At 43.3% G+C, this 24,924-nt stretch overlaps 1 protein-coding gene across 4 annotated transcripts in view; it reads right to left on the bottom strand.

Annotated features, from left to right (window-relative positions):
- The window catches only part of ARHGAP25 (Rho GTPase activating protein 25), a 48,366-nt gene that overhangs the window by 21,750 nt on the left and 1,692 nt on the right, over positions 1–24,924 (bottom strand). For 2 of the 4 annotated variants that reach the window (XM_088152132.1, XM_088152130.1), the window contains exons 2-8: positions 19,015–19,214; positions 10,392–10,479; positions 7,290–7,409; positions 5,606–5,813; positions 4,861–4,993; positions 3,992–4,065; positions 2,758–2,879 (exon numbers count right to left, since the gene is read on the bottom strand). In XM_088152132.1, coding sequence (XP_088008258.1) covers positions 2,758–2,879; positions 3,992–4,065; positions 4,861–4,993; positions 5,606–5,813; positions 7,290–7,409; positions 10,392–10,479; positions 19,015–19,214 — 945 coding nt within the window. Of the gene's footprint in view, positions 1–2,757; positions 2,880–3,991; positions 4,066–4,860; positions 4,994–5,605; positions 5,814–7,289; positions 7,410–10,391; positions 10,480–19,014; positions 19,215–23,091; positions 23,354–24,924 lie in introns of those variants that run through there. The other 2 variants (XM_088152129.1, XM_088152128.1) reach the window with 2 other exon arrangements.

The following is a 24,924-nucleotide window of genomic DNA, read 5'->3' as shown; positions in this document are numbered from 1 at the left end:
GGGTTTCAGATCCCATATCCAGACTGCTGAAAGCAAGGAGCAACTCCTATGACCAGTTAGGAGAAATAGAAGGCTTGTTATGGAAGGAGATCTCCCAAGTGCGGATTGTGTCACCAAAAATTCCAGGTTATAGCAAAATGTAGGAGCAACATGCACTTCTTCTGGGGGAATCACAGAATGTATGATTGGGGAGGGACGTTCAGATCATCTAATCTAAACCCTGCTCAGCGCAGGAGAATGCAACTGTTCTGTACAAGTACCAAGCGTTGACCAACGTTTATGCCCATGCAACTTGTAGACGCAGCATTTGTGCCAACCTAGGTTGGTGCTGTGGCCCTGTCTTCTCTGGGGCTCTTCAGCAGCTCTTCTGCAGCTCAGCGGATTAACTTCCAGTTCAGAAGCAAAGATGAAGGAAGATTGGAGAGGCGGTTCTGCCATGTTAACACAACCACCAGGGATGGTGGGGCAGGTGGCTACTTTCTCTTTCTACTTTCTCCTTGGCTGCTCCCCCTCCCTCAAGGTGCCTCAGTGTCACTCCATCACTTATTCTGCAGTATTATTATCATCATCATCATCATCATCATCATCATCATCATCATCATCATCATCCTGGGAGATTTTCCTTCTCCTTGCTGCAAAAATAAATGCAGTGAGGGGACAGGACCCACTCCAGATCCTGACCCTTGCCTCTTCTATTGCTCTGTTGTGGTCAGAAACTAATAATGAGGGTGGGGTTGGGGCATTGACTCAGGGCTGATTTAATTCTACATATTGATGGAGCTGAAGGGAGCATTAGTTGACTCACCTGGAATTTTCAGTGGCCACAATGAAAACCAGTGCAAGGCGCTATGAATATGGCTCTGAAAATTTGGAAGTGCCATTGGACAACCTAGATCCTGATGTTTCTCCACCTCATTGAGAAACCTGAATAGCCAAATCTCACCTTTTGTTCCCCAATAAATGTAAACTTTGGGCATAATAGTTTGTCCAGCTGGATGTGACCAGGACATTGAAAGGTGACTTCAGTTATTAACAAGGTTCTGATTTCCTGGCTAGATCCCTAACTCCAGTAAGAGAGACCATTACACTACTGGACAAAAGAATAATCGATCTCCACTAAGAGGATGGCTTTCTGCAGTATCAGGCGCCCATGGATGTTGGGTTCTTAGTCTACACTTTCCAAATAATATCTGAGCGGGAGGCAAATGTGTGGCCATTTGTTCAGCCATGAACTCCTCACTGAAAGTGATTTTGTAGGCTACTTATAAAAGAGCCACAAAAGTCTTGTGGATACCAAACCATCATCATAACTCATAGGGTTGTTTGCTGTCATGTGTTACTCTTGTGTGTTAAAAAAATACTGTTCAGATTGGCTTTTACTCCCCAGGATCTTGCAAGAATTGTTCTGACTGATAGTAGCATCTTTGGCTATCTTGTTTTTGAAAACAAATTTCTCAAACTTTCCTCATAAGGAAAGATTGCACACTTGTGCTCTTAGGATTTTTACCAGATTTCGCTAAATTCTACATTTCCAGGCTTTCAGCAAACACCTTACTGTTTCCTAGAGCTGGGTGGAAGGGGAAATCCTTGGTAGAGGGGCTTCACGTTCCCTGGGTAAATAGATTGGTGCAGCCTTCCAGGGGGTACGAAACAGCCCTAAGGATATCCTTCCTCAGCCTATTAACCAACACCCTGATAAGCAGGTGCCAGGCCTAGATAAACAGGGACAATCAAGGAAGAAACCATACAGGTAGTCCTCGCTTAACAATGATAATTGGGACCAGCAATTCCATCACTAAGCAACACGGTCATAAAGCACATCACATGACCACACCAACTTACAATGGCAGTTGTGGCAGTCCCAGTTGCCATTGTTAGATGAATCCTGCACAGTTGCAGTGTCCCACGGTCACACATTCACCATTTGCAACCTCCTGCCGGCTTCCCCATTGACTTTGCTTGTCATAAGCCAGCAGTGAAGGTCGCAAATGGTGATCACGTGACCATAGGACACTGTGACAGCCACAACTATGAGGACCCATCATAACTCCCCCTTGTTCAGTGGCATCGTAACTTTGAACGGTTGCTGAACAAGTGGTCATTCAACAAGGACTACCTGTACCCTAATCAAGGCTGGGAGGACAAGCCACCAGCAAGCTTCACTCCACCTGCACTGATGATGGTACCTAGCCTGGTAATGAAACATCTCCAAGAAGAAATCAAGCTCAGAGGACCTTCAAGAACCCAACAATTCAACCCTGAGCTACATATATTCATTACTGCAAGATTGATATGACTCCAATAATTCACAACCAATGGCCATAGTGTAATAAGCTGTGAGAATAACCTTGAGGAACAGGAGGAAGAGCCTCAACCAAGACAATGGTCAATAAAAGAAATTTGAGTCTGGGGCAGAAATGTAATTTGAGAAAGCACCTCAGTCTTGACCTTCCCGAGTTCGCTTGTAGATACAGGGAGGGAAGGGGAAGCACATTCAAACTTGCAAGGCTCTGTTGCTGTAACCTTATAATAAAAGTAGTATTAGCATTCATTGCTTTGGTTTCCTCATCTGGTCTATCTTGAAGGGTTGGCAGATAGTGGCTAAAAATGAATCATAGTCAGACATATCTGGAGGTCACTAGATACAAGGGAAGTCTAGTTGATTGACAGCTCTAGTTGATTGATGGCAATCTTACAGACATCTGCCCCCTTTGAGACCCATAATAGAGACAAAAATCCTTGTCCAAGGAGTTTCACCTCTCATAATAGTCACTGGATCTTCCATCTTGGGTCTGATCAGGTTCACACCAAACACTGTTGCCAGATTCTCCACATTCATCTTGTTGGTGACAGAATTCTGCTGGACTTCGTGCAGGAACCTGTTGGAATTGAAGTCAAGAGTCCAAGTCATTACCTGCGTGCTCATAAATTGCAAGGGGGGAACAAATAAGAAAGGGTTAGGAACTGGGGCAAGCAGCACAAACGTAACATAAATCAAATCCCGTTATGAACCATCCAACAGCAGAATTTCAAACAAAAATGACATGTCTGAAGACTGCATTATTAGGGGTATCCACAGGAAAGGTGAAAGAAGTCAAGAAGGCAACCACGATGGGATGATCAAAGCTCTACCTGTTTTCGTTGCACGTCAAAAAGAGGCGGAGTTTATCACCATGGCTGCCATCTTGACTTTTTTGACAATATCCTGCAGACACCCCTGTGCATTATTGTTTAGAAATGAGGAAGATAAAGGAAAAATGGTTCTTTAGGTCTGGACACTGCCTAAGGTTTAAAATGTAACTGCTGTTCCAAAATTATTTTAATGTATGTAAAAAGACAGAAAAAAAGTTTTTTAGTGCCATTAAAAGCAGATTAAAGCTGGGGTTAGGCCTGATTAGTCCTTGGATAGGTGACCAAGTACATAGACCATGGATATAGATAGACTGGGAAGTTAAAAAAAAAGTCCCAGGAGAAGACAGTGGCCAATCACTGTCATAGTATTGCCAAGACAAGGATGTCTATGGAGTCACCAGAAACCCAGCTTGATATGAAGACTTTCCCACTGGCTTAAGGGGGTGGGAATGAGTGGAATATAGTAGAATATACACATGGAAGAAGGATTATTTTCCAATAGTGTAGAGCAGTGTTCCTTAACCTTGGCAGCTTGAAGATATGTGGACTTCAGCTGGCTGGGGAATTCTGGGAGTTGAAGTCCACACATCTTCAAGCTGCCAAGGTTGAGGAACACTGGTGTAGAAGATCAGTTGTAATCTCCTTGGCCTTACAAGGCAAGCAAATGACCTGTTAGCAGCAGGGACCATCAGTCTGGAAACACAGCTCCCCTTATGAATTCAGAGAAATTCAGGTGCTACCAGCTGGACTCAGATTTCTCAAGACCAGCAATCTAGGGCCAATTCCCAGGAGAAGATCAGCGCAGCAACATGTTCTGCTCTCCCATTGGAAATGGCAAAGACTTGAAAGAAGAACCTACCGGCAGATGTAACTAAGAAGGTTATAGTTGTCCTGGGGTAAACGTGCCAGCTGCTTCACTAACTGTGGGTGACCCTAGAAGAATATAAGGGTGGCTTTTAATTGTCACATGCATCAATTGCTGCCATGAAATTCCACCAAAAATTTCCAATTTGCCTGCTTCTCTTGGAGGGATACACGTTGGTTTATACCAGAAGAAGAGGCAAGAAACATTGCACCGAGTACTGGATGGGTTTAGAAAGAGAGCCAGTTGGGTGCAGCAGGGAAGGCCCCGGGCTAGAAACTGGGAGACAGTAAGTTCTCGTCCCCCCTTAGGCACGAAGCCGGCTGGGTGGCCTTGGGCCAGTCACTTTCTCTGAGCCCTAGGAAGAGGGCAATGGTAAGCCACTTTCAAAAAACCTTGCCAAAAAAACTGCAGGGACTTGTCCAGGCAGTCACCAGGAGTCAAAGCCTGACTTGAAGGCAAAAACAAAAACCCTGTATGGATTGGGGGAGGCAAGGAAGGCAGAAGAGCTTGGTACCCCTGCCCTGAATTTCCACAGTTCTTGATCCCTTTGCCAGATCTAGCCTTCCACTTTGAAATATATCTTCAAGCTCTCCAAAACACCTTGCAAATCAAGGATGGAAGGAGAAAAAGAGGCAAACAATCAGGATGTTGCTGGAAAGTAGACATCGATAAAATAGTAAAATGCCTAATTTATTTAAGTTGCCGGAGTTCAACTTGTGGCCAAGCAGGGGGGCGGGGGGGGAGATGCACTTTTGGCCTCCCTCTTAGACCCCATGGTGGGTGATCTCATGATGTTAAGAGTGGGAGGAACCATTTCAGTAGGCCTTTTAGTAGGATTTTGAGAGGTACATTTGATCTTATACCTTGTCTTCATCAGATGTCAGAAGTTGGCCACACAAGAGGAAATCCTCATATTGGGTCCAAGGAATGACTGGTTGAGGAAGTTCCCGTAGGTAAAGTTTAAACAAAGAAGCCACAGTATGTACATCTGTATCTCTGTAAAAAAAACAATACGATGGGTTAGGCATCACAGGAAGTCATCATTCCACTTTAATCTACTTTTGACAGACCTCACTTCCAGTATGTAGAACAGTGGAATGGTCTACCAACAGAGGTGGTGGGATCTCCCATAATCAGAGTAGAAGAATAAATCCTATAAAGTGCGAGGAAGGATCTTTTAATAGTAAGTAAACAATGCCCCTGTTTCCCAAGACTCTTTCAAACCCTGCTTTCAAACAGTTAAAAACATCCCTTGCCAACCAAAATATGAGGTTTTTTTTTTAAAAAAAGGGCAGCTTCTCATCACAGAAAGGTTCTTTGCAGAAACTCTATGGACTGCAACTGCCATAAGTCCCTATCACCCATACTAGTTGGGGATTGTAGGATTTTAAAACCCACCTCAATCTGAAGGCTACTTGGCTAAAGAGAACTTCCAACCCGGCCTTTCTCACCAGGGCTCCCTCCAAAGAAATGGATTTCAACTCCCAGGAGTCTCAGTCATGGTCCCTGGGGAATTCTGGGAATTGAAGTCCACACATCTGGAGGCTCCCTAGCTGTGGACGACTGCACCAGTCTTATTACTGCAGACTTGAGAAATGGGCCACCTACTGGTCAAAGGAGGGCCTCTCGCCAGCATCAAATGCATCCCGCAGTTTCTTCACCAGATTGTCTTGGCCAGGAAGTCGGAAGATGCCCTCTTCATTCAGCCCATTCTTCCTGATGAATTCTGCACACTTCTCCACCAATATAGGGACCTGATGCTGCCCAAATCTCTGTTCATACACCATGGTGTCCTCCAGCTGTTGTCCAAAGACCACTGGAAGGGAGGGAGGGAGGGAGGGAAGGAAGGACCCAAGAGTTTTGAAATGCTTCTTCAGTGCTGCAGAGGAAATCCTTATATGAAATCCTGTTTGTTAAAAATTACAAGCATACTAATGGTGACATAATAAAAGTAGTTAAAAATCATCAAATTTTGGAACCACCTAGTCCAACTCTGTGCAGGAAAACCAATTGAACCATCCATGAGAGGGGGCTGTCTAGACTCTCCTTAAAGCCTCCAGAGATGGAGAACTCACTACCTCCACAGGTCAGCTGTTGCACAGTTGAACACAGTTAAATAACTCTTATCTATAAAGTCTACAAGGGGGTCAACAGAGTGTCTTCACAACAGCCTTATAATGTAGATTACAGACCGGCACCACTGACTGTGGGGTTTCCCAACCTTGGCCACTTTAAGATGCGTGGACTTCAACTCTCAGAATTCCCCAGGTGGAGTGTGCTGTGCTACCGGGCACTTGTTCATGGAAGTCCAGTATTTGACCATTCCAGAAACAGAGGACAGATGGAGGCAGCTGAGCCCTCTAAAAGAAGAGCCCACATAGTCTATTAGGGCAGGAAGGAAGACTAAGCCCAGGAGGGTTTGGACGTTGTCTCTCTCTTGAATACGTCACTGTCATCCACCAAATGGTTTCTTGCTAATTAGAGGAGGGATCACCTGGTGCCCTCCTTTCCATCTCTATTCTGCTGTCATTACCTAAATAAAAGGGATGAAGCCAGAACAACCAAAGGCCATCACTTTGGGGACTGTCTGTGCTAGTTGCTTCCAGTCTTATTTCTAGTGGCTCCAGAAAGTTCTGGGTCCTTTTGATAGTTAGAGAATGTAGATGGCTGATCTTCAGTCCTCTGCCCTTTCATCTCTTGCCTGTGTTCATCTCGCCCTGTCCCTGCTCTCGTCCCATTTCACCTGTCTGGACAATTGCTGATGCCCCCCAGATAAACAGCTGGCTACATATCGGGATTGACCGGGACTGTGCTGGGTGCAAACGAAAGGCTGCAATTTTACAGTCCTCTCTTTGCTGGTGCACCAGAGCAGCGGCAGAAATGAGTGGTCAGGCTTCCCCCTCAACGCAGGGATGAACCACTTAGGAGGCTCATAAGAAATCTAAGAATTTAGCTAAGCCACATTTCCTGAGAAAGTTAAAAGTCACGCCAAGCCCTCTTCCACGTAGGTGTTTTTAACCTTGCCCTGCCATTTTATGCAAGACACATTTCCGGCTCCCAAAGCAGCCCATTTGGCACTTTGACCGACACGTTGCACTGCGCTAATGCCCTCGCACCCTCGGCGTCCTCGCCAGATCCTAACTTTCAGCACCGCCCTGGAAATGGTTGCTCTAAATTCTCACCCTGGCAATCCAAAGGGGACCGTTCTCCGGCCTGCCCAGTTGGGGTGGATGGTGTGAACACAGAGCAGAAGGCCCTTGGGTCCGCCCTAGAGAAGGGTGGCTGCAATTACCTCCTAAGGGGGAGCCCACCACCCTCCGGAGCAGCTTGACCCACTCCTCCATGTCCGCCTGGGAGTTCGCCATCAGCACAAAAGAGTCCTGTCCGGTTCGAGTTTGGTCTCCGGAGAGCCCTGCAGAGCGGGAAAAGCAAATTATGCTTAAGGTATGTCATGCAGCAAGGCAAAATAAACACAGTACGGTTTCTAAGGGGCCCACGGGTTTATAAATTCAGCAAACTGATCGAGGTATAAAGAAAGGGGACGTTGGAATCCAAACACCTCTCTATTTTTCAAGCAGCTTTTTTTCCCTTTCGTCTTTTTTGATTTCCTTTCTTTTTTTTCTTTTCTAATATGTATAAACAACAAGTAGCAGTGCAATGGAGACCTTGGTATTAAGTATAATCTTAAGATAGAAGGTTATTATGATTACTATATTTTTATCCCACCTTTTTTAGATATATAACTCAAACCAACCTAATGCCCCTGCCTCCAATTTTCCCCCCAACAACCACCTTATGTCGATTAGCATTAACATTTTGGAAACCACAGTTAATATTAATGTCACCTTTTTTATCTAAATCATCATAGCGTTAATCATCTCTAGTTAATACGGAATAAATACCACTGTACCCAAGTAATACGATGTACAGAATTACATGCATTTTATAATACAATAAAGCAATTGAAGAAAGAAGGAAAATACTGTCTCTTGATGGTTTTTCCAGCTAAGTGGTGTGTTTCCTCCAACAGGGTTTTAAGGTGGGTAAATATGACAGAAATCTGCTGGGAAGCCAACACTGTTTCTCCCCAAAGACCAATTTCGTCCCACATTTATAGAGGGCCAGTGTTTTATTTTAAAACACGGGCATGACCGTCTATTTACAGTAATGCTACCCAAGTATATTTTTCAAGAACGCATCATTCCTAACTATCTTTGCTTTGCCATCTGCATTCTCAACATTGCTGAAATGAACTTGGAAGCTGCCTTTAAAAAGCACCACAATTTCTCTTTCTGCAGGGAAAGTACAGGTTTCTTCTTCAGATTTTACCCCTGTAGCAAATTTGCCTCCTGACAGCCCAGACTGTTTGCAAAGAAAACACCGGTGAGCTTTGGGTCTCCCCCAAACCCAGGACCAGTTACAGCTACTTCCACCAAGGGTGTCCTCAGGTCAAAAAAGTCAAGATGGCAGCCACAACGGTGTGATCCAAGTTCCATCTGTTTTACATGCATTGCAATGCCCTTAACAAGCAGCACTTTGATGGTTCCGTCATGGCCACCATCTTGACTCTTTTGACCATTCCCTGAGGACACCCCTGACAGTTCTGGAATGAGAAAACACAGATTCACACAGGCTGCAAGAGCATAATGGCTGTCCTTGATCAGGCCAAACTCCAAACTGGATTAAGTCCAATCAGCAGCTATGAGGAAGGCTGAACAGGACACCGAAAGATCCCTTTCCATTCTGGTTCTCCAACAGCTGCAGATAAATTAGCAAAAGGAAGTGTGCATATGCTTAAGAGGCAAATGTTATGGTTTTGTGGTTTCATTGTTGTTGTGGGCTTTAAAATGGCAGCCATACAAATCTTTTAAAGAAATAAAAGATGGTGAGCTTGAAGACTCACCATTTTTCCTGTAGCAATGCCCCCCTGTATTTTTACTTTATATCTTCACTTCCAGTCTGACCATTTAACACGCAACTCATTCAGGCTCTTTTAAGGAGCATGTAGATGATAAACCGCCTTTGGAAGGGTAGACTTTCCTTCACTGGAGGGGTTTAATTAGAAGCTGGACAAGGGTGCCTGCATTGGACACGGGGTTGGGCTAACTGGTCTCCACGGTCCTCCCAAATTTACATTCTGGATTTGATGATTCTATGCTACTATCCTCCTTTAGCCATCAGACTATGTTTTATTAGTCTCTTGTCTATTTTCCCCTCCTTCAGAGCAAGGGATGGTCCATGTGGAGAGAAGGAGGTGCCTTGGCACGTGCTGCTTGAGTAGGACACGCATCAGCAGCGTCTTCCTGGCTCCTCTGCAGTTCCCTCCCCAAAACACCTGAGTTAGTCTGAGCAGAGGTTGATGAACATTTTCTTCCTTTATGCAGAAATGGGTGATTTAGGCATAGGCACGATACGGCCCTGTTCCCACAATATGTTCAAATAGATTAATGCTTCTAATCTGATGATTGGCATTAAGGTGGCATGTTATGCTTCCAGAACTTTACAGAAATTTTCTAAAAAAAGAATATGTTCATTCATTCATTCATTCATTTGATTTGTATAACTTCTAACATTTCTGACTCTGGGCCGATCACATAATTAAAAACAACTAAACAGCACAACCAATAAACGACATACAAAAGACAGTTTAAAAAAATGATAGAACCACATGAAAACCCAGTTAAACCCAAACGTTAAGGCCAGAAAACTTAAGAAGCAGGCAAGTGCAAGCCACGGGTCAGTTGGTACAGCTATCTAGAAGAAAGGCACTGTGTGAGCATTTCTGATTTTATACTCAGCGACGGAGCAGTGATTTCTACTTCTATCATTCCACAGATTCTCTTTCTGCTAGCAAGGCAAACGATTGAAGCACAATCCCTTTGGCCTTTCACGGTCCTCCAGAATTCTTAGTTATGGCGCAGTAGTTTGTAAACCATGATTTATGGCTAAGAGTGTCAAGTGCAGCCAGTCAGCTGTGGTTGACGCATTAAATTATACTTAAACAAACCATGACAAATTGCATTATGCAAATGCACACAATTATAATTCGCTGAATTATACACTAGGGACAGGGGTCACTTTTCATCTTTTTGTCCTCAGAACAAGGAGGACAGGTATGTCAGCAATCCTGGTCAGCAAAGTTTCCATATCCATGCAATTAACCATGGTTTATCAAAGCATGTGTTTGCTAGCCCATATGGACCAGGTCAAACTGTAATGACTTGCTGGCTGGAAATACTTTTGCCATCAACGTGTCCCGGCATTGGGCAAGAATCATATAAATCCATATTTTTATTAAAGTTTTTCATTTTTAAATTTAGATTAATAATTTTCCCCTTTTCAGTTCCTGCCTTTCTGACACAAGACGAGACGAGATGAGCTCCCTGTTACTGACCTGGAATGATTTCAAAGATGAACCTTCCAGCGTCATCACAACCAGAAGCCACTTCTCTGATGGTGCAGCCCTGAAGTCGCAGGAGACCCTGAAGCCAAACAGAAATTGAGATAGTTGCAAAACACAAGCCCTGCTATTACAGAAAAAACAGGTTTTTCCCTATTGTTTCACCATTTCATGATTGTGGTTCCAAATCTTTATAAAGTAAATATATTACACACATAATGCAGCTTATAAGAGTCTCACAATTCACATTCATCTAACTGCAGCACAAGAGTGTAACATAGAAAATCAGTCTTTAAAACAGTCAAACGTTAATACAGCACGAAGAGTTGCTTAACATACCACATTTAAATCTAGCAACAAATGCACAGGATCAGATTTGTAGAATCAGAAAAGATCGCTAGAGTCATGTAGTCCAACCCTCTTCAGTGTACAAGAAACCATTTAGACCAGTGTTTTTCAAACTTGGCCACTTTAAGATGGGTGGACTTCAACTTCCAGAATTCCCCAGCCAGCATGGCTGGCTGTGGAATTCTGGGAGTTGAAGTCCACCCATCTTAAAGTGGCCAAGTTTGAAAAACACCGATTTACACCATCCAGGAGATGTGGCTGCCCATCTTCTCAGAAACCTCCAGAGACGGAGAACCCACAACCTCTGTAGGTCACCTGTTCACTGTTGGGCAGACCTGACTGTCAGAAAATTCTTCCTTATAGTCAAATGAAATTTAGATAGCTGCAGTCTGTGCTCATTATTTCTGACTCTAGATTCTGTGGCCATGGAAAACATGTCAAATTAAATTATGGTCCCAAATTGAATCCTCAAAGTGTTGAAATCTCAGTGACTTCAACACTGTCTCATTCCATGTCAATCCAAACAGATCTGAATTTTTATTCTCGTTTCTTGATAGTCCTTTTCTCAACTTTCACAAGACCAAAGATAGACATTGTCAGAATCCTCGCAATCAATCAACCGTCCTGCTAGTTTGCTTGCTTCGTTTCTGCCATTACAGAGAAAAGGTGGGGGGAAGGTTGGAAGGTGAACTGTTAGGTGCAGATGGACTGTTATCTGGTTCTCAGGAATGCCCAAGGCCATACCAGCGTGAGACCATGAGAGAACCTTTGACACACGCATGAGAGACTTGGAGATGGAGGACAGCATTCAGTTGCCCCCTCGGTTGTTTTCAATATCTGGTGATGCCATTCGGATTGTCAGGGGCATCTGGGGTGTTCATGCAGTTGATTAATGAAGTGTTACATGAATTCTTGTACAGGGGAGTCTTGGTATATTTGGATGATATTGTATATAGAAACGATGGAAGAGCATGTGGAATTGGTGAGGAAAGTGCTTAAGAAACTGTTAAATGCCCAGTTATATGCCAAACTTTCCAAGTGTGAATTTCACAAAGAGCAAATTGATTATCTGGGATATCGGATATCTAGTAGAGGGATTGAGATGGATCTGAGTAAAGTGGGTGATGTAGTGGGATGGGAGGCGCCAAAAACTCCCAGGCAGCTACAGAGTTTCCTGGCGTTTGTGAATTTTTACCACCAATTCATTCCGAACTTTGCTCAAATCACCCTCCCTCTCACTGACTTCTTAAAAACAAAAGGAAAAGATAAGGCAAAAGCCCAAAAACCGGGGGCACCTTTAAGTTGGACAGAAGAATGCCAGTCAGCATTTGAGCAATTTAAAGAGGTTGTTTACTGCAGAACCAATTTTAAGACACCCTGAACCTGAGAAGCCATTTATAATCCAAGCGGATGTATCAGATGTGGCTGTAGGGGCTGTTTTACTACAAAAAAACTGAAGGTGAGGTGTCACATTTGTGTGCTTACATCTCCCGAAAATTTACAGAGACTGAGAGGTGCTAGTTGGTGTGGGAGAAAGAAGCATTTGCGGTGAGATGGGTGTTAATGAGTTGGAGACATCTGTTAGAGGGGTTGTCTCATCTGTTTGAAGTCTAGACTAATCACAAAAACTTAGAGCCTTTAAAATCTCCAAGGAAATTATCCCCAAAGCAAGTCAGATGGGTTCAGTTCTTCAGTCAGTTTAATTTCACTTTGAAATATATACCGGGGGAAGAACTTCTTGGCTGATGCGCTCTCTAGATTGCTCCAACACAACAGCCAGTGAGAGGAGGTGGTCGCGGCTGTTATTCCTTGCTTCCAGACAGGAATGATGGCTGTCACCCGAGCGCAAAGTAAACAGCAGGAGGAGGAACCGGAAGGGGATTTGTTAAAGGAATTGAACTGCAAATTAGAGAAAGATGAGTGGTTCCAAAAGAATAGAGACTCTTTGAAAAATGAAAAGGGAGCGTGGTGGTTGGGGAGCAAGTTGTATGTCCCAGCTGAATCCAGAAAATTGATCCTAGAACGTGGCCATGACAGCAAAACAGCAGGGCATTTTGGGTTCGTAAAGACTTTGCACCTTCTTCGAAGGCAATTTTGGTGGCCATCAATGAGGAAAGACATAGCTGAGTGCGTGGCCAGCTGCGCTATGGCAAAAAGGCAAGGAGGTAAACCACTGGATCTTTTGCAATCTGTAGCGAACCCTGAGAGGCCTTGAAAACAGATTGCTATGGACTTTATTGTTGAACTAGCTGAAAGTAAGAAGAAAACAGTAATCTGGGTAGTTACTGACTTATTCTTGAAACAAGAGCATTTTGTGCCGTGCGCCTCTATTCCTTCTGCAGGGAAGTTGGCTAAAGTGTTTATACTGCATGTCTATAGACCTCACAGAACCCCCAACTGGATCTTTAGCGATTCTGGAGTCTAGTTCACTTCAAGGTTCTGGAGAGCGTTCGTGAAGTTAAGTCAAGTCAAGCCCTGAGTTCGAGTCACCACCCCCAGACAGACAGTGCCTCTGAATGCCTGAACTCTGTGTTAGAACAATACTTAAGGTGCTTTGTAAATGATCAGCAAGACAATTGGGCAGAACTCCTGCCATTTGCCCAAGTGGCTTATAACAATGCTGTACATGAAAGCACTGGGTTTACCCCATTCAAAGTAGCTACGGGGCAGGACTTTGTGCTGATCCCAGAACTTTCCCAGGAATCCACTCAAGTGGCCTCAGTGGATGAGTGGATTAAACAGATGACAGATACATGGCCAATAATTAAAACAGTGTTAGAAGATGCAAGGGAGAATTACAAAAGATATGCTGATTGCAAGCGATCACCTGAAAAGGAATGGAAAGTAGGAGACAAAGTGTACCTATTGACCAAGTACCTCAAAACACTACAGCCAAAAAAATTAGGACCCAAATTTGTGGGACCTTTTATAATAGAAAAGGTCATTAACCCCGTCACAGTCCAACTAGTCACCAAAAAATCTTAAAAGAATTCATCCCGTGTTTTATTGTAGCTTTCTAAAACCTTGCAAAGAATCACCAGAGTGGCACGCCATGCAGCCACCACCAGACCCTGTAATGATTGAAGGCAAACAGCATTTTGAAGTGAAGGAGATTTTACATGCCAGAAAACCCAGAGGAGAAATACAGTTCCTTATTCAATGGAAACATTTTCCCAAATCTCAATGTGAGTGGGTTGCAAAGAAACATGTGAGAACACTGCAGCTAATCAAGGACTTTTACAAAAAATACCCAAACAAACCAAAGTAATGATTTCATTTAATGTTGTAAAAATTGTATATGTGTTTTCTCTCTCTCTAAATTTTTTTTCAGGTCTTCATCTGCAAAGACTGAAGCTGATTCCTTTTTCCAGAGGGGCAGCATGTCAGAATCCTCGCAATTAATCAACTGTCCTGCTAGTTTGCTTGCTTCGTTTCTGCCATTACAGAGAAAAGGTGGGGGGAAGGTTGGAAGGTGAACCGTTAGGCGCGGATGGACTGTTATCTGGTTCTCAGGAATGCCCAAGGCCATACCAGCGTGAGACCACAAGAGAACCTTTGACATGCGCACGAGAGACTTGGAGACAGAAGGGGTGGGGTGGGGGAGATGAAACGGACAGGGGATAAAATCAAGTTTTGGTGCACACAGGACTCAGTTCCAGCAATGCTCTAGATCTGTACACTACTTCTCAATAAATGAACTTTTCTTTGAACTTGAAACGGTTTCAAGGGGAGTTGCTTTCGCTGGGAACTGAGTCCCGCAGTTTCTTACAGACATTTCTCAGATTGAGGTAGACTAATTAAAAGCAGCAAGGATAATAGGGGACTGCATACGAAGGAGAAAAGGAAGGAACTCTGGCTGTTTAATTTTGAGGAAAGATGAGTGAGTGGATTTGTGATGTCAGATTTCCTCCATGTAAAGGGACATCCCATGGAAGAAAGTCAAGAGCTGTTCTGCATCATCACAGAGGGGACAAGGTAGACTTTATGAATTCAAGAAGAGACTAGGCAGGCATGGGGAAAGGACTGGATTTGAGGGCCTCTAGGACTCTATGAATAACATAAGAGCAAACATGAAAGAAACTTATGGAACTCTCATGACCACCGCTTGATTAGATTAGATTAGATTAGATTAGATTAGATTAGATTAGATTAGATTAGATTAGATTAGATTAGATTCACTTGAACAGAGGCAGAAGCAAGGTGGTACCCAGAAAGATTATCTTTTGGGACATCCAGATGTTCCGGCTGTTGTTTTAGACAAAACTGTATATCCATCTGAACCTGCAAACATCTGGACACTGCAAGCATTTGGTGCAGGCAAGACGGTTCACGCCCTAGAAAGAGGGCACATACAAAACGGCTTCAACTGCAACATCGTGGCCACCCTCTCCACTCTTCTGACCATACCTTGCAGATTTCTTTTTGTACCTTTTTGGGGTATTAATCAACTGCACTGCAACATTCTGAAGACCACAGATTCCAAGCAGTAACTAGAGTTCAGTTTGGTGCAAAAATGCAAAAATGCAGGTGCTCCCTGTCTCCACATAGTACAGCCCCCAGCTAAAAATGGTGGCTTCCGCCATCGCTAGTGAAATCCCAGATTCTTCTGAATAAAGAAACAGCCCTTTCTATTTAGCCACAAAGGAGTCTGCCCACTCAAAACACAATGAATCAGGCCAGTCATGGGGCCAAGCCAGAAAGGGGCCTCGTGACTTGAGCCAGAAAGGGAACTCAGGTCCGCTCACCAGTGCTTGTGCTTTTGATCCTGGGGGGAATGGGGGGGGAAGCAACCTGGGTTGAGCTATTCCTGCTAGAGGAAGCCAGAAAGGGGCAGGGGTGGGTGGCAGAGCGGGTGGGCAGGGCTGTGGTGACAAGGCAAGCATGTGGGTGCACTTCTGAGAAGGGAAATTTGCAGACAGGAAGCAAATTGAGGGGGAGGAAGACAGAGAACAGGACGCCTCAAGCAGAGAAGAGAAGCAGTCCATCACCACCATGGGTTCGAAGTGCCAACCGTTGAGCCGGCTCTGTTCGCCAGTGCTCGGCAATCGAGTTGCTCTCCTGAGACAGGAGGTGACCCCTCATGGGCCCGGGGGACGGGGGACTAAGGATGCCCTCAAGGAAGAGCAGCCTTTGGTAGAGATTCTGGAATTGGGATCCTCTCCTCCACCCAGAAACATTGTAGGTCGTTAGATAAGAAGAAGGTAAGGATCAGATTAGGGTACTTCTGCTGGATTCTAATTGAGTTCATCTAATTATGCAAAAGGTTATTGTAGAAAGATCCAGGCACCCCTGTGGGTGGCAAATAGTTAGAGATTTCTGTATCTCTTTGCCACTACAGTGGCAAAGTACAGTGGTTCTCAACCTTGGCAACTTGAAGACGGGTGCACTTCAACTCCCAGAATTCCCCAGCCAGCCATGCTGGCTGGGGAATTCTGGGAGTTGAAGTCCACCCGTCTTCAGGTTGCCGAGGTTGAGAAAGATTGATCTAGTTGGTACAGGAGATCTGCAGCCCAGAGATCCCAGCCTTAGAGATGCCAGACTTCTCCTCAGAAAGGAAGTTTTACCTAAATTTCAGGAAAGATGCCATTTGACACACTGGTTCGTGGAATGAAATAAAGTTATGGGTGCCATTTTTTAACTGCTCAGTTATGTAGCACCCCTTAGGCTACTCTGGGATTTCAGGCCAAATTCCAGCTACCGTGTCACTGAAATTTGGCGTTTTATTTGCAAAGAGCCCAGGAGCTGCAGAAAAATGGTTGAGGAGCTGCATGAAATGCAGGCTGTCCACCTCTTTTATTTATCTCAGGTTTGAATTATTATTGACGGTCGCACAGTCAGCCAGATGTTCAGACTGGATCTGGCATTTTTATCCACCTATCAAGTCCTTCCCAAGGACCTGGCCTTCTTGTTGTTGTTGTTGTTATGGGAACCTCTGTGTGTGTGTGTGTGTGTGTGTGTGTGTGTGTGTGCAACTTAGAGCCTATTTATTTATTTGTTTAGTTAGTTAGTTAGTTTGTATGTAAGATATAGCCTGTTTCTTCTCCAGGACCTCAAAAGTTGCTTCTCCCTTTGTTTCAGGCCCCCCACAGCCCTACAAGGCAGACTGGGCTGAAAGAGGGTGATTGACCCATAGCCACCCAGGGAATCTGCATGGCTGAGTGGGGATATAAAACCAGGGTCCCCCCCCCCCCCCCGCCATTCACTGCTACACCTCGCTGGTTCATTCAGCAGTCCTCCTGGAATTTCTGCTACTTCAATTATTATTAAATCAACTCAAATTATTCTTTTTTATTATTAAATTATTAATTTATTAATTTAATTAATTATTAAATCAACTCAAATTATTCTTTTTTCCAAGAAAGGAAAAAAAAAATCAGTTTAGAAGGAAAGGCAACCCAAGTTTTTTCAGCTGGAAATGTTCCATCTGGAGGAAGCCTTGAAATTCAGGAAATAACTTGGAAATATTATGCCTTTTATTTTCACTGGGAACATATTACATTATTTATAAATACTAATCTTGGTATAAATTCTATTGCAGTTCTAAAGCAGGGCATTTCCACTTGAATGTATTTTCATGTAATTCTGTGAAGCGTGAACGATGGAAAGGGAGCCAGCCCTGAAAACCCCTGTGTAATTTACGCAGGTTTTGAGATGGTGCCCAAACCACCACATTCATTTTCAATTTCATTATTATCATCTGAAATTGAGGAAAAATACAACAAATTTCTAATCTGATGAACATATACAGGGGGGAAGGCTGACTCTCCGTTAAAACTATTGATACTTTACTGACTCAATGCTACATTTATTTGTAAACGAAAATAAATGTTAAATTGGCCAATTGTTCAACATAATGGGCATGCTGCATTGGCAGAAGCCCCAGCCTCAGGCACCATACTCAGATACTTATTTTAAAGTATCAGATTGTATTTATGAGTCTCTGTGCAGCTTTGTCACACCTTTAACGATGGATATAACTGAGTTCCATAGCTTGGTGGGGAGGAGCTGACCTGACCTCTAATCAACCTGCCCTAGCAATACTCTATCGCGGTATTGCCAAGATTTTTAGGGTCACTAAATCTTTTCATTGAATGGTTGGGTAAACTAGGTAGGACCTTCGCAAAACAAATATTAGAAAGGGGTGCAGATCTTGTCTTGCAACCGTGGGAATGCAAAAAGGCCCACTAAATGCCAGAAGAGATGGCAGGATGCAGACAGAAAAGGCATGAGCCCTTTTTATAACAAATAACATGTATTTGTGCCTGGTTCAATGGTTATTTAAAGGTGTATTTCCTTATGAGAGGGTAGCTACTCCAGTTCCCATCCCCTTCTCTGTTTTCAGTGTCTCAAGCTTTTGCTAATCACCGTGAAAGAAATAGATGTTTGAACACTGAAACTTTATTCATTAAATTTGCTGACCAGAACTCCACTTCAGGAGCCCAAATGCCTGGCATGGTCTGCAAGAAGAGACCCTGACAACAGAGCTTGCTCAGTTGGTTGTCAGAGTTGGGCCAAACCTAGAATCAACCACCAGCATGGAGGATGTTGACTGAGAATTCATGACATAATTATGAATCTCAGTTCTGAAAATCTGACTAAATATTGCAACCCAGATGTACCCCAGAGCCCTCTTAAGCAGAAGGAGAAAACTCTGAAACTTTATTTTAGACAAATCATCCTCTACAAACACCAACCATGGTTCATAACATTTAAGGAACTCTTTTGTAAAGAGATGGGCCAGCTCTCTGAAGCTTGCTTTTGACCAGAAGTTGCTTCCAGAAAATAGAAAACTTAGATAACTTTTTCCAGACTGTTCAAAGGCCTCAGAAACATTGCTCCTGGAGTGGGAGCAAGGGCAAAATGTCTTGAAAAGTCTGAGAACTAGGTCAGCCCATCAAGTTCCTTCCTTGAAGTTCCAACTCCATAAATAGGTAATTGGCCACCCTCAAGTCCTTTAGCACTGCACAATGCTAAAAATCAGCAACTCTACCCTAGTTCAGATTTCAGGCTGAACTGAAGAGAACTAGAACTGGAGTTGGGGGTCGCAATTCAAGGTCCCTATATTCCTTTCCTGGCCCAAGAAGACTTTATTGACTTTCTCTTTTGTAGGGCTACAGAAGGTAGAAGGTGCCTTTATACACACTTAGGTTGTTCCAAATCCCTTCCCACCCCTGCCCCATCAGCCTTTCCATCTCCCCCATCCTCCCCGCAGCATGACTATGACTCTAACCCCAAGTATCCTCCTCTTCCTACTCCTCCCTGACATTACCTGGGGCTTCAGATCCTCCTCTTCTTTGTAATAATACAGGTGTTGCCCCTTCAGCACAAAGTACCTCTGCTGCCAGTTCTTGACGATGGATCGCTGCTTCTTTAGCCAGCCAGTTTTCAAGGGGCGCTCCAGAGGATTGGGGGGCTGGAGCCACGTGCTGGAGCCTTTCGCGTCCACTGCCATCATGCTTTGTGAGCGAACTAGGGAGAGAAGCAGACGTTAGCCCAGGGGAAGGAGCCCCACCTGAGGAGCAAGCGAGGGACAGTCAAGGGAGGGCTTCTGGCCCTCAAGCACATGGGGCTTGGTTGAGAGGAGACTCTCCCACTGGGTGTCCAGAACTGGACCCAGAGGCAGAAGCTGATCTTTGCTTTGCTAAGCCCACTGCCTCTGGCAAGGAGCTTGCTCGAAAGGAAGCTATTTCTCTGAGTGGACTTCCTTTTTCCTGCGTAGGCGGTATGCTTTACAAATAAGAACACTTTTCAAAAAAGCTTCCAAGCACGATCTCTTTGTTATTAAATATGCAGAGGAACCCAGAGGACCGACTTTTGAGCAGACCCAGAGGAAAAAGCACATTATTGTGTGGGTGGAGTCCACCAAAAATGCCTGGACCGTTCATGCTGCGTTTGTAAGCTGCGCTCAAGGAAAAGATAGAATCCTTCGCCTATTTTAGATCTTATATGCCGTCTGGTTAGTTTTCATTGAGCAATAGACTGTCTTGGTGAAAATGCACCTCAGATAACAGGAAAAGAAACAGAAATCCAGCAAGAGCAAACATCTGAACTGCAAAGAAACGGAGGGGGGAAATGAAAAGGTGGTCACATCACTTAAAGGCTATGAAGGGCGATTGTTATCAGTCCAAATCTGAAGGCTATTTTAGTCAGGGTGGGTGTTCACCAATTTAAGAGAGGAAGAAAGGACAGAGTTTCAGGCCTTCCAACTGCTACAATAGAAGAGAATGCACATAGCACACGGTTGAACTCTTGGGGTCTTAGTGTCCTCTAAGCTTGGTTTTCATCTTGCAGGCATCCCATTACTGTCCTCAAAGAATGCCAAAAACCCAAGAAAGTCTCAGTGCTAGAATCAAAGTTGATTGTTGCTTGGAACCTGTCAATCCCATCTCTTTCCCAAATCCTTTGCAAATTATCGTGGCCTTCCTAGAACTTGGGAAGGTGAGTCACGGTTTGCAGAATATGATTAGCTTGGAAGATCAGCATCTCAGCCACCTCCAAAGTCCATGAACCAGCTGTTAGCAAGAGAATTCAGAAGTCCCCACCCTACCCAATTTAGAGATGAATGAAAGGCCAAAATGTTGCAAGTTCTGCAACCCCTTTCCTTTTCAAGAAATCTGACTAAAGAAGGCTTTCTGAGAATCTTGGTTTGGTTACCAAGAGATGGACATGAACAATTGCAGCTTTTCTCTTGTGCCATTTTATGTATTGTATTGTATTGTACTGTACTGTACTGTACTGTACTGTATTGTATTGTATTGTATTGTTTTATTATTTGTTTTGTAGTGCCCATTTATTAGGGGAGTGTTTGTGCTTGTGCAGGAGCCTTACATATAGCCAGGGGTGTCTGCAGGCTCTTGCTTTTATCACAGTGACAAAAGCAGCACTGGGCCATACGTGCCACCCTTCTGAATGTGTGTGCAAAATCCTGGCGCATGTAAAAGAAGCAGAGATTGTGCGGTGATGTCCCATGACACTGTTTTCATCAGTCAGACACACACACCCCTTGACCCCCTGGCAGAAATCATGTTGTCCCTTATCTGGCCAAAAGCTTTTGCCCATCTGCAGATGTTCAGTTCTGCTACATCTTTGCTCACAGATTGGGATAGCTGCCGGGGCACTCATGGGGGATGGGGGTTCAAAAAATTCAAGAAGGCAGCCATGATCAAAGCCCCACCTTGGTTTATATGCATTAAGTTCAAAAGAGGAAAGGCTTTAATTTTGCCACTGTGACCATCATCTGGCTGCTGCTGGGAACTATCATTTAGTAACATCTGGAGAGCTAGTTACCCCGCTTTTGATGCAAGGGAGGCCTCCACATTAAACACAGCCACACGATCAGTTTTTATCCCACTTGCAGATTTCTCAATGAGCATCCTCTCTTTTAGCTTTTCAACAAAGAGAAGAGAAGTCTTCCACATTTAGTAAACTGGGCTCACTCATTGTTGGGTTAAAGCCACATCCCCCCCGACAAACCTAGTTTCCATTGTTACTTTAAAGTCATTGACTTTTGCTCTACGTAGACAAACTGTTGTTACAAGAGGAAGTGGAAACGACACTTCTGGGGAACTTGTAGTGTAGCAGCTCAGAACTTCAGCTGTCCATGTGAAGGAGTTTAGCTTTGCCTCCATGCTGCTATTTTGCTCCAGTTCAACTCAGTTCCAGCCACAAAGTCCCCTTCTGAATCACTGTAGCTCTTCTCATCCATAGAAATTAGGACAAATTAGAATTTGCTCCCGAGTGCTCTCTGCTGGCTGCTCGTAGGTGAGGCAGGAGGAAGTTGAAGGTGTGAATTTAATAACAGATTTTGCCTCTTTCCATCTCATTTCATCTCATTATTTAGGAGTTAGTGCAAACAGCACATGCATTGAAAACGGGGATAACCAAACTTGGAAGTCGAAAAAACATTCTGAAAGAAGGCTGTAGCATCCCACTGGCAAGATCTACCTGAAAGTCTCCACAAAGTCAACAGGAGTTGAAGAATTTATTTTAGCTCACCCAGTTTTCTTTTGGCAAAGGTTGGCCACCTTTCCTGATTCTGAGAGTCTCACCCTTGCAAACCATGGCCCCAAATCATGCGAGACTGCCAAAACAGAGTCAGGAAAAAAATGACAAAGACTTTTTTGAAAGACTGGAAACCTTATATGGACTTTTTGTGGAAAGAAGAAAAGATCAAACGGATGATTTGGGGATTAAAAAGGATTAAAGAGGGAGGGGAAAGAGTTAAGATGGCAATTTCTTGATAGAAAGAAGAGCGAAAGTCATTATCCTATTTTTCTCTTTCATTTCTTTTCTTTCTTTCCCTTCTTTTCTCTTTTTTTAATCTTCCCTTTAATTTTTTATACTTTTATTGTATTATAAAAAGATAAGATAAGATAAGATAAGATAAGATAAGATAAGATAAGATAAGATAAGATAAGATAAGATAAGAAGATAAAGTTGCCAAAACAGAGGTGAACAATTTCTTTTTGGACTGAGGTTGCCACATTTAAGTCTGAAACTTCAGTTGCGTTTCCTAGGATTTAGGCTGCAATCAACAGGGGGACAACGCAGAGCGGGTGCAGCAGCATCACACATATAAGCAGAGTCAGAGACTTCTGGCTATTGTCTTACGTTTCAGGAATAGGACTGGGTCGCTTTTACTTTCACTATGACATTAAAGATGTAGTTCAAGGTTATGTCATTCAACATGCCAAAATCCGTCCCATCGATTCCAAGTTTTATTTGTTGGAAGAGGATTTGGAGACCCCAAAATAGACCACCCATTTTGAAAGGGCTTAAACTTGTAGGGCTACATTGCATGGCGATTTCCCTGTCCTGCTCTAGAAAGATGAAGGAAACCGAATGCTTGCAATGAAGGCTCAGATACTTACCTTGTGTATTTAAAACCTGGACTTTTTACAAGAGTTTTGCAAAACATGTTAGCTCAGAGAGGTCGATGGGTTGCATGCAAAAGTATATTAACTGGGCATTTTTCAAATCAAAAAGGGCCGTCCTGCAATGAAGAATACTTTCCACTGGCTACTTATTTATCGTTTCCTGTTGCACATTTCCAAACACAAGGCCGAGCAAGCAATGCCCAAGGAAGCCCTCAGCTTCACAAGATGCTCCTGCAAAGAGTTCCTAGTCATGTCCAGCAACAGTGATCTTGTGAAAATTTTGCTCATTTAACTTTTCTGCTGATGTACACTCATCAGGGAAAGGAAAAATGCCTTGTACTTTAATCCTTTATTTTTTACTTAAATTAAGTCCTTCCCCCATATCAAACATATAATTATGACATCCTAGTACATTATATGTTATGTCCTTATGAAGGAAAATATGATTAGTTTCAATTAACCCTGTGCACCTGTAATGATCTGTGGGAATGATCTTGGGAGACAGGAGGAAGAGACGCAGATTAGGCAACGGTCAGATAAGAGGCAGCTGAGCCCGCAGAAGCAATAGGAGTTGCTGGAAAGCATCTCAGAAGGGACCCTCCCTAGTTCCCTGGAATGGGAGAGATGTACTTTCAGACTTGCAAGATTCTGTTAATTAGCTTTACAATAAAGTAGAATTAGTCCATCTGGTCATGCTTCCTATCTGGACTACCTCACAAGGCTGACAGCACCACACATAACTTTTAAAAACTCTGCTGTCCTTTACTCTGCCGCAATAGCCAAGCTAGCTCATGTGTTTCATTAGGCCCGGTATCCGCCCACATTGGAAAGCAAGGGACAATCAGACCTTCCTTTCAATGAAAGTGCAAGAGATCTTTCCTGTGACCAACGTTCAAATATCCATTTGATACAGCATGTCATATATATATATATATATATATCAATCAATCAACATCCTGGGAATAAGAGCAATTTCAGATTTTGATTTTAAAGTTACTTAAATTAAAAAATGTCCAGAGAAAAAAAAATTGGGCCCGGTCTTTAAGGGCACGAATGAGCCTCCAAAATGGTTGAATTCTCCAAATCTGCCTTCCCTATCATAGTACCCTCCAGACGAGATGGCCTATTCCCAGAAGACCAATGATTAAGCTGACTAGACTTTCTGAGAATTCAAGTTCAATACACCTGGAGAACTGAGAAATTCAACACATGTGGTGAAGAGCTAATCATGTTCAAGTTGAGATCTATCTCTAAAGGTTCCTTTATTCAATCAGACAGAAACTATTGTAAACTATCCACAGAGAACCAATATACAGGAGGAAGAGCTAAAATTAATCTTATTTCCCTTCTGGATAACCTCCAGACCTTAAAAAAAAGTTCCAGATCTCTGAAGGATTTGTGCGGAAATAGCCCCCTTACAGATTTTTATTTGCCTCCTATAGTCTCAAAATTGTCTTACAGGCAGTCAGTTTTACTGTCTGATTGTGAGTCTTAATTGGTCTTTAAAAAATGCATATCTAAAAATGCATATCTAAAAAAATACATACCCAAATAAAACAGAAACTAGCAACCAAAACAAACAGAATAAAATAAAATAGAAACTAGAGGGTTATCCAAGGTCCACCTGTGACTTTTGAGATGCTGAACAAATATTATAATTTTACTTCCACTTTTATTTAAATTAATTCAGTTCCACAAAACTCTTCCAGTTTTTTCAATAATCCACAGGTCCCATTTTGAGTAAGGAAGTGGGGGGCATTCTTTCTCTCTTGCTAAGGGCTACCTTCCCACAACCTGTTGGGGCCACCTGGTGGGGTGGGGGGACTGAAGAAAATAACACTGGACCTGAAGCCAAGGACACAGATTCCCTCTCTGAAAACACTTTCTTCATTTTGACCTCAAGCATCAGACAACTGAGAATTGAGAAAGGAACAAGCTGTCTCATCTGAAATGGTCTCTTTTAAAATTAGTCCAAAGGTCACAGGTGACTTAAGGTCTGAAAAGTACCCACTTTTGACTTAAGGAACCACAATATTCCAAGTTCTACATAGGCTTATTCCCCTAGCCCATTGCCTTTCAAAACCACAGTCTCAAACTGCATTAAAGTATTCTCCTAGGGAGGAAGAAAACTACTAGAAATATGTAAAAAGTACCATCCACATTAAAGCAGGAGGGATTTGCAGGTGTGGAGAATACCAACTTTTGCAACAGTACAAAATCTTTATTTAAAAAAAAAGGACAAGGAGAGAAAAAGACCTAAAATAGTAAAATGAGGGTCAAATACAGTACATTCCTTTGCTAAA

Source organism: Python bivittatus, unplaced genomic scaffold (genome assembly GCF_059951505.1).
Source record: "Python bivittatus isolate LINGU-HERP-01145 unplaced genomic scaffold, Pbiv_v1 ctg000680_np1212, whole genome shotgun sequence".
In the NCBI taxonomy this organism is placed as follows: domain Eukaryota; kingdom Metazoa; phylum Chordata; class Lepidosauria; order Squamata; family Pythonidae; genus Python; species Python bivittatus.
Note: the sequence above shows the minus strand (reverse complement) of the source record. Positions and strands in the feature narration are given on the sequence as shown.